Genomic DNA, 15752 nt, shown 5'->3' on the forward strand with positions numbered 1-15752 from the left:
GAGTTCCGTCTCGTAGGAGGACTTCCAGCCAAGGATAAGAGCTCCCCCTGCCCTTTGGTCATCCTGTTCTGCCTTCACAGCCGTTGGGAAGGTTTCCTCCTCCGCCTGGTCCGTCGTTGGGAGACTTCACATGCGGCAGGTAGTACTGGGTTACATGGTACCAGTAGCAAAGGCTATGCCCTTGACCTGACCAGTCGGCTAAGACACTTAGCACTTGAGCCCTTTCAAAATGTCTGTTTTAAACGAAATGTATACAATTTTACACAGTGACATGGTTGACATGGCTTTAATGTTAAAATTAAATCAAGTGTTTCCATTAGAAAATTCACAAAAGTAATGGATACGCAATAAGTGAAACCAAAATAATAAAACCATCAAACAAAAGCATGGGCAATATAACCCGTTTTCAAATTGTACAGGAATATACATGTAAGATATATTTTATGGTAATTGTATTGGTGACACACCTCAATATATAACATTTCTTTCTTTTTTTCCTGTCGATGCAAAAACTGATGTACTTCTGTTTTATAAAATGTAGCTAAGACTCTCATACCTCCCATCCCCCAACTCCCCCGAGCCCCCACCTCCCGTTCATTTGTAAGTGACGGGTGGGTTTGCCAGTTTATTGGCTGCAAATATTACACAGCAGTAAGAGAAACAGATGGAAATGGACAGAGCAACGACCTACCTTGACGACCACCTTAGCTGTACCCCTCCTCGTGGTGGCCTGGGCCAGGTAGACACAGCCATACGTACCACGGCCCACCTCCACGAATTCCTCCTTATCGGTGCGCAGGAAGACCAGAGCCTTTCGCTTGACGAAGGGCAGGGGGATGTGGTCCAGCGTACTCGTGTCCACCGCCAGACTCGGGTAGCCGCGCGCACTGAACGGGGACTGGGTCAGGGGGTTGTATCCATAGGCCTGCACCATGGACTCCGTAACCGACAACTGACAGTCCTTCGGAGACGAGATGGCTGGGGCCTCCTGGGGTTCCGCTGGCATGGAATGGATTGCTAACGACTTGGACTGTACTGAATGATCATCTTCAACGTGTTGACGAAGATGGTGGGCATGGGAACAGTAGGTGTATTTCCCTGCTCCATCTTCCCCTAAGTCCTGTACACATTTTTCTTCTGGTTGTTTGGATTGGAATCGTCGTTTTTCTTTCTGGTTGTCCTTCTCTTGCTCCCTGTGTTCATGACTATGTTTGAACACATAGTTCGCTCGCTGCCTTTGTTCTTCCCACTGGCACCTAGACACATTGTAGTTTTGTTCCTCTTTTCTGGTGGCAGGCAACACGTCCCCATCTCCTCTGCCCGGACAGTAACTTTGTCCACATCTGCAGGCGTCAGATGAGGCTGAGAGCAGTGACTCACCAGCACAATGCACTTCTGCCTCACTTGGTTGACAACTGCGGAACCTGTTGTCCGTCTCGTTCTTCAGTGCCATCGCCACACAATCAGGACTCTCACACGGCTTGGACTGGACTGGACTCTGCCATTGGCGGGTCACTGCACGTGGAATCAGCCTTTGATCTTCCAATGCGTATGTGGAATTGAAGTCTACTGAACAACCACATTCTTGACACCTGTTCTGACAGTTATCAACGACTTCACCCTCTTCGTCACCTGGATCCTCGTCATCATAAGGCGTGTGCTGGCAGCTGGCAGCCTCTCCCAAACACAGGCAGTACTTTGGCTCTGTGTCACGGTGGTCGCAGTCAGAACACAAACCTTCGACACTATCCACCCCTTGAACAGAACAAGCCTCAGAGCACTGACAGCACACTGCCCCATTACAGTCCTGAAGACTGGCCTGCCCAAGAGCACAGTTGTCACTTACATCGTGACTAACATTCTTGCTGTAGTTTCGCTTGGTCAGCAGCCTGGAAAGGTATGACCTGCCAAAGCTTCTTCTCCGTCTAAATTTTGTGGTCTTGTGTCTGGAAGTCACCTGATAGTCTTGCCTGCTATAATGAGTTTCCTCGGGTGGTTTCTGCTCCGTCGTCTCTCCCTGATCTCCCCCACCACATGCAGAGGGTTCAAGGGCATTGCCATAAACACAGTACCCTTCTTCTCTGGAAATGTTGGACTGAGAAGGAAACTTGGGATGGTCATCCCCAGAATTATTCTTATTATCATTGCAACTTTTAAAATACCTGCGTCGAGGTCTGCTACATGATGGGCTTGTCTCAACTGACAATGAAGCTGATTCTGTGTTGGGGACAGAAAGATACAAAGTGCTGCACCTGCCATCCAGATTACTTGGCTGGGGATAGTTGGTGCTGTTGATACCATCTCGTTGTTCTGATTCTGGAAAAGTGTAACAATGATAATCCTGTGTTTCATGACCTGTGTACTCTATGTCAGGTGACCCAGAGAGATGCGTGCATGACACACTATCCCTCTCCTCCCTGTCACCCATCACAACTTGGGGTGTGAAGAAGACCTTCTCCTCTGGACTACTGGTGTCATCGTGTCCTGCAACAGCAGATGAATTGGCGCTTTCATTCATGTCAAGAATGTGACTCCTTGAGTACTGGTACACAAATGGGTCCACATTGATGTCTATCCACCTGTCCATATCCGCATAGTCCATCATATCCACAGAATCCCCTTCAACAAAGTGATCACCTAGCTCCTCGGGTCTTCGCATTTCCCCAGGGGAAAAGCCAGCATTCCTCAGCTCTTCACAGAGACTCAAATTGTTGTTGTTTGTGGCACCGAGAGAGTCGTACTGTAGAAGGTTTTCTTCATACTGACTGGATTCAACCAAATTCATTTTGTGCGTTTCTGATGTTGCTTGATCAGGCTGGGCTTTGTTGACCCCAGGTGTGATCATTTTCATGGGCTGAATCGCTGCTCTGCGATACTGATGGTGTTCAGGGAAACGTGCAGTGTGAGGGTTTTTCCTCAAGATATATTCTCTGGTTTGTTGCCTCTCTTCTGTGATGACAGCTCGCTGGTGTTGACTCTGCATGGTGTAGCTTTTTCGTCGGCTATGTTTGTGTGCCAAGTTGATGGATGCTGTATTAGACATTGATGTGAATTCTTTGCGTTGAGTCTCTTCTTCTTTTGCAAAGGATATGGGAGCATCTCCTATAGGTCTGTACTCCGTGCTTTTTGTATGCTCCCTTGAAAACTGAACTGAATTTGGAAATGATCTTTCTCTCCCGTGTTTAGCCAATGAGGAATCTGTATTGATCTCACTGTGGTCAGTAAAAAATTGTGAAACTGTATACTGTGAGTCTGAAGCTTCCTGGCTGTGCTGCACGGTTTGCCGAAAGTCACTCATGCGCGAAGAAGGAAACTGAAAATTCGCCAGCCTCGGTTGTATAGATATGATTTTCCTTTCATCTTTTCGGTGTTCTCTGTCCTCACTTGACCTTGCCACTATTTTGTCTTCTTTATCCATTTTAAGAGTTCTTCCATGTTGTATGTTGCTATGCAGTGATGGCGCATCTATCATTTTGCACAATTGAATGTTGTCAAATTTCGGCACAGTGTATCCAAGCTCTGCTGCATCATTTTCAGAATCCAGTGCAGCATTCTGATTGTGTGACAGATCAGTCATTGAACTGCTCTGGCTGTCATTCCAAGACACTCTACGTCCATGCTTTCGACGCTTTTCTCTGTCCGAAAATGGGGACTGCTGTTGAAAGTGAAATTCGCCTGATCTTCCAGGACGTGCCAGATCTTCCACCATTTCAACAGAATCACCAACCACACCTTGCTGGTGTCTGTAGGACTGCAATTGCGGACTAAGGGGAACAGGCACTGAAGTTCTGTCACGTGCAGCGGCCACAGAAAATGGAAATCCCCCGCTCCTGTTGACACCTCCTGTAGCCATGGGCAGTTCCTGTTGGTTTCTCAAAGCTCCTGGGCTAGTTCTCGTTGGTGGACTTGTGGGATAAGCCAGAAATCTGTTCATTTCATATTTCTTGGATCGCTTAACTGGGCTACTATTGCATGTATTGGATGGTCCAGTTGATTGATGGCTGTGACCTTGCTTGTTCGGATCAACAGCATTAAATCCGTCATGTGCATCCAGGGCTCTGCGCTTAACTGGTGGTGATGTAAGTGTTGGTGCTGGGTACTCTTTTCTTGAGACAGGCTGCTCTGGCTCTGCACTGTAACCGTCTACATTTTGTTTCACAGCCCTCTGAACTTGGGATTGTTCTTGTGATACACCTTTTTTCTGACACTCTGTTTGATATTCACGAAAGAAATCAGAGAAATCAGAATCGTCAGAATCACCAGCCATGCCCTGTAAATGTTTTCTCACACCCTTTCTTGTTTCATCCAGTTTTTTGGCTTGTGCACGGCGTCTGAGCAACGTTTCCCGCTCTTCCATCTGCCCTGTCTTGGCTTGTGCACAGCGTCTAAGCAATGCTTCCCGCTCTTCCATCTGCCCAGTCTTCAATCCAACACTGGGGTTGACATGCTGGCTGCCACGAACGTTTGGGCTCGAAGATATCCCAGACATATATGTCTGATTGCTGGATTCGCCATACGATTGTCTCTGGTGTGCACTCTTCTCTGAAGTTACCGAAGATTTTCCAGATAATGCAGGGGATCTTTGCTCTGATGAATGACTTGGGGCACTGTGTTGTCTTTCTTTGCTTGTCTTAGTTTGAGAAATCCGTGCCTTTGCAAAGGGATGCTTTTCATCTGCTGGTTCACCCTCATGCTTCTGTTGTGTATCTGTGTCCATCATGATGCGTATCAGACCAAGTTTAGGCACTGGAGAGGGTGGCTTGGATGGTGACTTTGCTTTAGCTGTTTCAGAGACCGGTCGTTTGGAGTTTATGCGTCCCTCTGTTCTGACTGGACCAACATTATCCTGAACAGGTGTTCGTTTGCCAGACTCTGCTTTGCCTGAAAACATTGCTGTTGGCTGATGTACTGAGCCTTGGGTGAGCACAGGCACACTGCTAAGTCTGGGTGGAGATTGAATCATATCAGAACAGTGTTCATCTGTGAGGCGTTCTTTGGAATACCTCACTTTCTTCTGAGTAATAGTTACTACGGAAGAAGGAGGCTGTCCTTCTCTATCAACTCGCTTCTGATAAACTGATGTCGTCACATGTTCCTGTGGTAGCTCTGGCCCTTCCACTTCAGCCTTCACAATTGAGAGGCCCGTCTCCTTGGACTTAATACTGTGACTGAGGTTTGTTGCTGGAAGTTTGCCTTTTTCTTTTTCTTGTCTTGCCTTTCTCTGCCTGGCAAGCATATTTCTGAGATTGTCAGACCCATTCGTTTTCAATGCAGTGGTAATGAGACCCTTATTTGGGCTCACACTCCGACGTCCCTGTTGAGTAGTCCCTGTAGATGACAGATCAGTAGAGGATATGCGTGCCATTCCTGTCCGGCAAAGCGAGGGAGATGATGCTTGTGACACTGATGTATGGGATGAACTAGCTGGTACATCGAGTGAGGCAATAATTTCAGACAACGATCGTTCAGTGCTGTCCTGCTGTGAAGCAGTCTCTTCGTGCTCAGCAGTGGGTAGGGGAACACCAATTCTGGATTGTAGACCAGTGAGTTTGTTCACTGACGCCATCTTACCTTGCAGAGAAGTTCGTGGAGAGGCAACCTTTCTTCTCTGAGCAGCCAACATGCCAGCAATAGAACGATCTGGAACGGGAGAGGAATATCCTGTTGAGCGTGTCCTTGGTCCAGGAGACAGCCCTCGGTTGGAAATCTGTGAAATCACTGAGGCAGGACTGACATTTAAGTGTGTGGGTGATGGCTTTGTGGAGTTTTTCATAGCAGTTGCTTTAAAAGATGTGTTAGCTTCCTGTTTCATCAAATTATCTAGTGCTGTTGGCGTTCTGGGGGAAACCAAGTCTGCAGAGCCCTTCCTGGGTGGTGAGGTTTGTGACTTGTTCTGTTTTGAAAGCAACAATGTAGGTGATTCTACTGCAGTCTTTGGCTGCGATGAAGGAGATGAATTTTTCTTAATGTTATCTCTCTCGCACTGGTCTGCAGGTGCTTTGTTTTTAGCAGAAGACAGAACTGGTGACTTTTGTATCTCATCTGAATGCACCACAGTTTTCTGTGACTGGCGCGTAGATGGAAACACGGGTGAGGTTGGTGTTTGTTGACAACTTGCTTCATTTGCACATTGTTCGAAGTGGGCAACAAGAGACTGCAGCTTTGATTTAGGACTTCCAACTGTCGACGATGGAGATACTTTGCGTTGTGAGTGATCCACTCTTGTTGGAAGTACTTCTATCTTCTGTTCAATTTCAGGCGTTACAGTCATTTTGATAACTGGGGACGGTGACTCTGAACTGGTATGTGCAGTTCTGAATTGCTTTGTGCCTGGTGAAGTCTGAAGAGTGTGTTGTGAAGGCACTGGCACTGAAAGTTTTGCAAACGTTGATGACTCTGTTAGTTCTTTGGCTGATGGAGATGCACTTGCCTCAGGTACATCTGGTACAAGTGGTGGATGCTTTGCAGGTACCAGTATTACCTTAGGGGACTGGGTATGTCTTGTAGGTGATTTGGATTTTACCTGTTCAGGAGACAATTCTGATTTAAGGGACACCTGTACTGGTCCTAACAGATCCGAGAATGGACTATATTGAGATCTTTTTGCTGGAAAAGTTAACATTTGCGTTGTTGCCAGTGGGGCATTTGACTCAACCAGTGATTCATGTGGTGATTTTGATGCTGAACGTGCTGACGGTGACAATAAAGCTGGTGAATGTGTTGACTCAGACGGCTCCAGTGATGCCTGGGGTGACTTTGACGTCAATAACGGGGAATGCACTGAACGAGCTGGAAGTGGTGAAGATGGCTTTGCTTGTGCTGCTGACAAGTGAGGTGACACAACTGACGGTGACTGAATTTCCTTGTGAAAATCTGATGGAGACTTTGGTGAAAGGGACTTAACACTCCTTTGTAAGGAATAAGCTTCTGGAGTTTTGTCCCTGCCAAGAGAAGGTGATTTTGAAACTACTGATGAGCGAGGTGACACCACTGATGGTGAGTGTAATGACTGAATTTCTGCATGGAAACCTGATGGAGACTTTGGTGAAAGGGACTTAGTACTCCCTCGTGAGGAACACACTTCTGGAGTTTTGTCCCTGCCAAGAGGTGATTTTGAAACTGCTGATGAGCGAGGTGACACCACTGACGGTGACTGTACCGACTTAATTTCAGTGTGAAAACCTGATAGAGACTTTGGTGAAAGGGACTTAGTACTCCCTCGTGAGGAACACACTTCTGGAGTTTTGTCCCTGACAGGAGGTGATTTTGAAACTGCTGACGAGCGAGGTGACACCACTGACGGTGACTGTACTGACTGAATTTCAGTGTGAAACCCTGATGGAGACTTTGGTGAAAGGGACTTAGTACTCCCTCGTGAGGAACACACTTCCGGAGTTTTGTCCCTGCCAAGAGGTGATTTTGAAACTGTTGATGAGCGAGGTGACGCCACTGACGGTGACTGTACTGACTTAATTTCAGTTTGAAAACCTGGTGGAGACTTTGGTGAAAGGGATTTAGTACTCCCTCGTGAGGAACAAACTTCTGGAGTTTTGTCCCTGCCAGGAGAAGGTGATTCTGAAACTGCTGACGAGCGAGGTGACACCACTGACGGTGATTGCACTGACTGAATTTCCATGTGAAAATCTGATGAAGACTTTGGTGGAAGGGACTTAGTAGTACTTATTCGTGAGGAATACACTTCAGGAGTTTTGTCCCTGCCAAGACAAGATGATTCTGAAAGTGAAGACTTTTCACTTCTTTGAGGAGGTGATCTTGACCTGTTCTTGCGTGCATCACTGGTAGGAAAGCTTGAGGGAGGCGATGTCACTGATGGTGACTGTACTGACTTAATTTCAGTGTGAAAACCTGATGGAGACTTTGGTGAAAGGGACTTAGTACTCCCTCGTGAGGAACACACTTCCGGAGTTTTGTCCCTGCCAAGAGGTGATTTTGAAATTGCTGACGAGTGATATGACACCACTGACGGTGACTGTACTGACTGAATTTCAGTGTGAAAACCTGATGGAGACTTTGGTGAAAGGGACTTAGTACTCCCTCGTGAGGAACACACTTCCGGAGTTTTGTCCCTGCCAAGAGGTGATTTTGAAATTGCTGACGAGTGAGATGACACCACTGACGGTGACTGTACTGACTGAATTTCAGTGTGAAAACCTGATGGAGACTTTGGTGAAAGGGACTTAGTACTTATTCGTGAGGAATACACTTCTAGATTTTTGTCCCTGCCAAGACAAGATGATTCTGAAAGTGAAGATTTTTCACTTCCTTGAGGAGGTGATCTTGACCTGTTCTTGCCTGCATCACTGGAAGGAAAGCTTGAGGGAGGCGATGTCAATTTCACAGGTGAACTGACTGCTGGCTGCAAATGTCTCTGAACCGAAACATCCATGTCAAAGAATGACAGAGGTGAATGTAAAGTGGAAGACACATGTACGGGTGATGGAGACCGCGGCTTTGTCATGGCAGGAGAAGCTGATTGCTCTGTGCCATGTTCTTCAAACACAGATTTACACTGTTCTTGAGGTGAGGATGGTGATTCAGCTGATAATGAGTGAAGCGAGTGGGTACCCATTGAAGGTGACATGGGCTCTGATTGTGGAGTTGAATGTCTTGAATCAGGTGCTGTAGTAGGAGACACATTTCGAGATTTCGTAGGTGAAGAGATACGTGACAGACCAGACTGCAGTGTGTCCATGCTTTCTACCTGTACCTTCTCCAAGGTTTGTACAAGATTTGTGAGGAAAGGTGGAATGTTCTGATTTGCAGGTAGTGGGGATGGAGGAGATTTAAGTTGCACATGTAAAGCTCTTGGGGATGGCACTGATGAAGATGTATGCCGATGCACTGGGGCAGACTCTGGGGAAATTAATGGTGATGATTCCAATTTCAGCCTTGGAGAGGATTTAGTTGAACTTTTCAAAGTTGATGGAGATGATTCCATTTTCACACCTGGAGAAGATTTAGTTGAACTTTTCACAGTTGATGGAGATGATTCCAATTTCACACCTGGAGAAGATTCAGTTGAACTTTTCAAAGAAGATCTTTTGGGTGACATTGAATCCGGTTCTGGACCTGATGGCAGTTGCTTTTGAAGAGGTGAAAGCAGAGTCTGACTTTGTGACTTTGTTTCAGGAACTGGTGACGTTTTTTCAAATTGTAAATGGGCAACATCTGCTTTCAAGGGTGATTTTGGTGATGCTGTTGAACTTCGTGAGGGTTGGGATGTTCGTGAAACAGTACTTCCTGACTTTTTGCGCTTTAAATCAGTCTCTATAGGAGATGGAAAAGATGGTGTTTTCTTGCCTTGAAATCGACTTGAAGGACTTGGCGAACGAGATGGGGTCTTACACAAAATTTCGTAAGGCAAGGGAGAGTCGCGTAGAGAATTGGGTGGGGTAGAAGTTATTGATGCTGGGGACTGGGAGGCTTGCTTTGCTCCATGACTTGGAGATGACCTGCGTTGTGGAGGAGGGGAGTCAGGCGACACTTTGTAAGGTGGAGAAGACGGTGACACTGAGTCAGATAACCGTTGGTCTTCAAACTGTCTTTCAAGACAGTCACTTGGTGTCATTGATTTAGAAACAGAACGCTGGTCTGGTTCTGTGTGTTTTTCAGCAGGAAGTGATTTTTCTTGGTTTCTGGGAGATGGTGATAATACTTGTTTTGAAGGTTCCAAAACCTCCACCAACTTTTCACCAGTTGCAGAGCTGTCTGCTTTCATTTCTGACAGTTGAACAGGAATTTGCAGTGTTTTGTCAGAAGTAACTGAGGGAGAGGTCTCACCCAGTGCTGATTCAGGTTCCTGGTCGGGGCTAATGTCATCAGATATGGGTACCTTCTCTTGGTTGTTGGCCTCTTCTTCTGCACACATCCATCTGTCCTGCGCTTTACTTGCCTCATCCACGGCTCCCTGAACAGGAGAAGTTCTTTCCATGGTCTTCATTGAATATGTGGCATCTGACCCGAGAAGTGAAGGAGATGTTTTCTTGACTGGCTCTCTTGTCACGTCAATAATGATGTCATTGGGCCCTTGGTCGGGAGTAGTTGTAAGCCAGTTTGGTAACATTTTTGCCATTTCTGGGCTTACACAATCGATTGATATGTCAGGTGAAGGTTCATATGACTCTGAGGATTCTTCACTGGTGCTTGTAAGGTCCGTCCTTTCAAGACTGTATCCATCGTCTTTCTTTGGCATTTTTCGGGCAGTCCTGCTTGGCTGTCCTCTTTTCCTTGTTATCACTTCTAGTTCAGCTGATATGGCTTCCTGCATTTTGGTCTCCACTTGTCTGTCCTCTTTTTCTCTGTCTTCTTGTTGCTCCGTTAATGGTTCCAAGAAACTGACGTTCGGAGAAGTTTCCAATGCCAGACCCAGAGGTACAGGGCTGATTTTTCTTTCTGCATGCGATACCAACGGGTCAGGTGGAAGTGATGTTTCAATGTGTCCATGTTCTTTGGATTCGCTTGCCTCTAAGTCAGTGTCCCTTGGTGTTGGACGTGTCTCTCTAGCTGTGACGGTGTCGGTCTGCATCGTTTCATTCAGCAGCATATCTTCGTGGACAGAATCGGCGCTCCGAGCTTCCTTGGAAAAGATGATGGGAGGAAACGTGCACGTCTGTCTTTCTGTGCTGGGAGGGGGGCTTCTAGAGTAACTGCGATCAGATTCCTCCTGAAAGCTAACACTTTTCTTGACATTTCCCTGAGTAATTAGCAGTGCATTGTCAGGGGTAACTGAGGGAGAGGTCTCACACGGTCCTGATTCAGGTTCCTGGTCGGGGGCTAGTGGGGGAAAGGTCTTACCCGGTGCCGATCCCAGACCGTTGGTCTGAGTCTCTACACTGACATGACTTTCGGCAGAGGCACAGCTGAACGCATCTCTCTGACTGCACATGGAGCGTGAGGTGGAGGACGAGCGAGGAGTAGCACTGCCCCGCCCTGTCTCTTCAGGACTCAGCACATAGGACTCACTCTCATGGGACTTCTGTAGCCCTTTACCAGGCTTAGGGATGCCATGCGTAGACACGCTTTCTCTTGCTGAGTCAAAGATCTCTTCACGCAGATACACTATGTCGTAAGTTTCCACGATGGTCCCCTTTTCCCCTTTGAAACTGCTAACCATAATGACGTCATCTTCTGTCAGCACAGAGGCCAAGGAGTTGGGATCAGAGCCTGGGTAGTCGCCGGTGCTGCCAGTGCGGACACGTGGGGACATGCTGCGGGCTCGCCTGTGGTAGGGTTCTCTCCGCATGGGGCCTGTGTTTACTGCCTTGTCCACCCCCCCCTTGGGTGGTTTGACTGTTCGTATCTTGAACCTGACGGAGAATAATGTCACATTGGTATCACTTGCAACTGTGCAGCTGGCCATGTGTTTTAGCTTACTTTATACACAAACACAATTTTTTTTTTTACCGTCTCCAAGCCACCCCATCTCTCTCTCTCTCTCTCTCTCTGTACCCCAACCTCTACTCCCCCTCAGTATATCTGTCTCTTCCAGTTCAATCTGTTTAGGAATATGCTATGTGATGCTATGAGAAAGTTTTCCTTTTCTTCTTCTTACACTGTTAATAGTGATTTGCTGGTTTCATGTGATAGCAATTGCAACGGTTTTCCTTTTCTACTTCTCTTCTCGGTTTTTTTTTTTTTTTTTTTTTTTTTTTTTTTAAGATTCTTGTATTTATCCTATTCACCTAATCTAGATCCCTTAGAAATTGAGAGACAAATTCGGAAAGCGAAAAAAAAAAAAAAACACACGCACGCAGGCACAAACAGAGACACACATACTCTCTCTCTCTCTGTTCTCCCTCTCTCAGTTGCTCACTCACATGTGCGAAGAGTGCATATTTCCTTTCACGTTTTGGGGTTTTTTTTTCCCCTCGTCTTCTATCTCTACCAAAGAATGTAAAGTATACACAGACACAGACAGACAGGCACAAACACACGCACGCACGCACAAACACACACACACGAATCAATTTTAAAGAAGCGAATCAAAAGTTACCAAAATTGGGCACTGCCCCAAACCCTGCTGAATATGACGACACCACCAATCTGCACACCAACCCATCACCTCTCATTCTGGTCTTGGACAGGAACTGACTCTCCAAGGACGTTCACCAAGAAATGTCAGACTGGTGATCCCCCTTTTCGCTTCAGTCGCTAAAAACAGCTGACTCACCAAGAACGTTCACCAAGAAATGTCAGACTGGTGATTCCCTCTTCCTCTCATCACTAGAAACAAGGGAAGTCAGACTGGTGATTCCCTCTTCCTCTCATCACTAAAAACAACGGACTTACCAAGAACGTTCAAAAACAGATGTCAGACTGGTGATCCCCTTTTTGCTCCGGTCGTTAGAAACAATTGACTCACCAAGGGAGTTACCAAGAAATGTCAAACCAGTTGCAATGATCAAAGTCAACGTCAACCACAGTTCAAGCGCCACCATTCCTATGAGGACGTCATTAAAACGGTGACCCTGTTGAGTAACGTTGTGCTGTGCCTGGCTGTTGTTGTTATCTAACCAGCTGCACACTGATGATTCATCGGGTTGATGACGAACTCGCCACGTCACAGTGCAGCAACTAAACTTCCCAAATGAAATAGATTGAACTTCGGTGGGGTGGGGTGATAGTTATCAGCATACGGGTACGCTCGCACGGACACACCACAAACAAAAAAAAATTATCACTCATCCAATTACTAACCTCCCCCGTGGGATGCCAGGGGTCTTTCAGCATAAACAGCATCCCCGTACTCTGGAAAGTCTGTGCCAGAAATTTCCTCTTTTCCATTGTTCTCTTTATTTCTACTCTTTTATCTTCCTTCACTGTTTTCAACTTTTTCTGCCTTCCCAGTCCATTTCCCTTTCTTTTTTTCGAGCAAGCCTTGGCACTGTTTTCTCTTTTCCGCAGTTTATGATGTACTATCTGTGTGCTGTTTTGCTCTGGCGCCTTGGTAGTGAAACTGGGGGGGTTGTTGATTTGTAATCTGATGATAAATCAAGCGGAAGGGCTGACGTCCTTAGCACAGCCTAGTCTTATTTGCCCCAAGGGGCTATATGGTTAAGATAATGTGTCATGAACTGTGTTTTGTGGGTTTGTCTTGGTGATTATATATATATATATATATATATATATATATATATATATATATATATATATAAAGGTGTGACAGTTCTGTGATGACACGGTTGAGCTTTTTGTATGGTTGGACAGTCCTGATATGGCTCTGTGCGGTCGGCCGGACTATAAGCAACAATAAACAATAAACACAAACAAACAATCACTAACCTGGAGTTTGAGGAACAAACTTCCCAGTCATCCTCTCCTTCACTGATCTTTCTCTCCCTCTTTTTCTGTTGATCTGACAGTTTTCGCTCTGCCTCTTTGTGCTTCTCCTCCTGCTCTGTCAGTTTTCGCTCTGCTTCTTTGTGTTCCTCCTGTTGCTGAGACAGTTTCTGCTCTGCCTCCTTGTGCTTCTCCTCTTTCTCCATCAGCTGTTGCTCGATCTCTTTATGTTTTTCCGCTTCTTTCTCCAGAGTTTCTCTCCACTCATTGTGTCGTACTTCTTCTTCTTCCAGTTTCTTTTCACGCTCTTTCTGCCTGGCGTCCTCCTCTTCCAGATCCTCTTTCCATTTTTTCTGTCGTTCCTCCTCCTCTTCAATTTGTTTTTCTCTCTCCTGCAGCTTCTCTTCCTCCGCCTTGATCTTCTGTTCCTCCTCTTTCAGTTTGTCTTCTTCTTCCTGAGTCCGTTTCTCCCAGTCTTTGAGCATCTCTTCCAGCTCTTGCAGCGCTTTCTGTCTCTCGGCGATCATCTCCTTCTCCTCCCTGGATTTGATTTCCCAGACCCTGTGTTGCTCCTCCAATTCGTCCAGCTCCTGGGCACGTGTATTCAGCCTGTCCTCTGTCTCCCTGTTCCTCGTCTCCCATTCTTCGTGTTTCTTTTCTTGCTCCTCCACAGCGTTCTCCCGCTCTCGGAGCTGTTCTTCTTCCTCTTCCAGTCGGGTCTTCGTCTGCTGCAAGTCCTCCTCCTTTTCTGCCAACGTGCTCTCTTTCTCTTGAAGTTCACCGTCTTTTTGTACCAGCCTCTCGTTTTCTTCATCCAACGCCTTCTCTTTGTCTGTCAGGGCATTTTCCTTTTCATCCAGTTTCTCGTTTCTCTCGTTCTGCGCCGACTCCTGTTCGTTCAAGGTGGTTTCCCGATCGTTGAGTCTCGTTTCTTCTTCCTCCAGTTTGCCTTTTTGTTCTTCCAGTTTCTCCTCTGTTTGTTTGAGGTTCTCTTCCTTTTCCTGATTCTGTTGATCCCATTCCTGCAGCCTTTGTTCTTCTTCCTCTGCCTTCGCTTGTTGTTCCTTGACATGTTCTTTTTCCTTTGAGAGGTCCACTTCTCTCTGCTGTAGATCTTCCTCGTGCTGCCGGGTTTGTTCTTCCTTTTCTGTCAGGGCGGCCCGTTCTTCCGTGAGTTTCGTTTCTCTTTCATTCTGTTCTGACTCTGTCGCTTCCAATTGTCGTTCTTTATCAGTAAGCGTCTGTTCTTTTTCGTCCAGACGCTCTTGTTTTTCTTGGTGTTTAGTGGCGAGCTCTTCCAGCGCACGTTCTCTGTCGTTCTGCTGCTCCTCCCTGGCCTGGTGCTGCATTTCTTGCACCCTCAACTTGGCCTCCTTGTCTTCCAGGAACACCCGGTGTTCCCTAAGCTCCTCCTCCTTCCTCCTCTGATACTGCTCCACCTCCTCCAATGCCGAATGTTTCGCCATCAGATGCGCTTCCTCATCAAGGAACTTCTTTTCCGTGAGTGCTATCTTTTCCTCCTGCTCATCCAGAAGTTGCTGACGCTGCTGAATCGTAGCTTCTTTCTGGCTCTTTCTCTCCGCCACCCTGGCTATCTCGTCTTCTTCTCCCTCCATGGCAGCCACTTCCTCTTCCTGCTCAATCGTGGCGGGAACGAACACTCTGTGCAACAGTCATACCATCCTCATCACTAACAGGGCAGGCAAAACGCTGTGATGCAGTCGTTTCTTTCTTATCACCGGCAGTATAATGAATACTGGTCTCTTTTTTTGTCTTTTTTGGGGGGGGCGAGGGGGGGGGGGGGGGTCTTTAAAAAAAACTATCACCGACAGTATTATGTATATCAGTCATTCCTTCTAATCATCAACAGTAACACCAGTCTCTCCTTTCCTATCGCCAACAATGTCACGTACATCAGTCATTCCTTTCCAATCACCGACTTCATAATGTGTATCTCTGTCACTCATTCCTTTCCTCTCAACGAAAGAATAATGTATATCAGTCATTTCTTTCATATCAACGACTGCATATAGTATATCAGTCATTATTTTCCTGTCAATGATAGTATACTGTATAGCAGTCATCCCTTTCCTAACAATGACTGTGTAATGTTCTTGTTTTTTCATACCACCAACAGTACAATTCATATCGGTAATTCTTTCCCAACCATTGACAGTATATTGTATATCAGTCATTTTTTCCCAATCATTGGCATTATAATATGTATGTATATCTATCTATCTATCTATCTATCTATCTATCTATCTATCTATCTATCTGTCTGTCTTTATATTATACATATATAATATATATATATATATATATATATATATATATATTGAGAGAGATATATACATACATACATACACCCATACATTCATACATACATACAGATGATAGATATATTGAGAGAGAGAGAGAGAGAGAGAGAGAGAGAGAGAGAGAGAGAGAGA

At 46.1% G+C, this 15752-nt stretch overlaps 1 protein-coding gene across 1 annotated transcript in view; it reads right to left on the minus strand.

The window, feature by feature from the left end:
* The window catches only part of LOC143287709 (uncharacterized), a 29052-nt gene extending 14035 nt beyond the window's left edge, over positions 1-15017 (minus strand). Inside the window, exons 1-2 of the mRNA XM_076595926.1 lie at positions 13303-15017; positions 692-11327 (exon numbers count right to left, since the gene is read on the minus strand). Of these exons, the coding sequence (XP_076452041.1) occupies positions 692-11327; positions 13303-14915 (12249 nt within the window). The 5' untranslated portion in view covers positions 14916-15017. The remainder of the gene's footprint in view (positions 1-691; positions 11328-13302) is intronic.
* Between the last annotated feature and the right edge of the window lie 735 nt (positions 15018-15752).

Source organism: Babylonia areolata, chromosome 11, assembly GCF_041734735.1.
Source record: "Babylonia areolata isolate BAREFJ2019XMU chromosome 11, ASM4173473v1, whole genome shotgun sequence".
Taxonomy (NCBI): domain Eukaryota; kingdom Metazoa; phylum Mollusca; class Gastropoda; order Neogastropoda; family Buccinidae; genus Babylonia; species Babylonia areolata.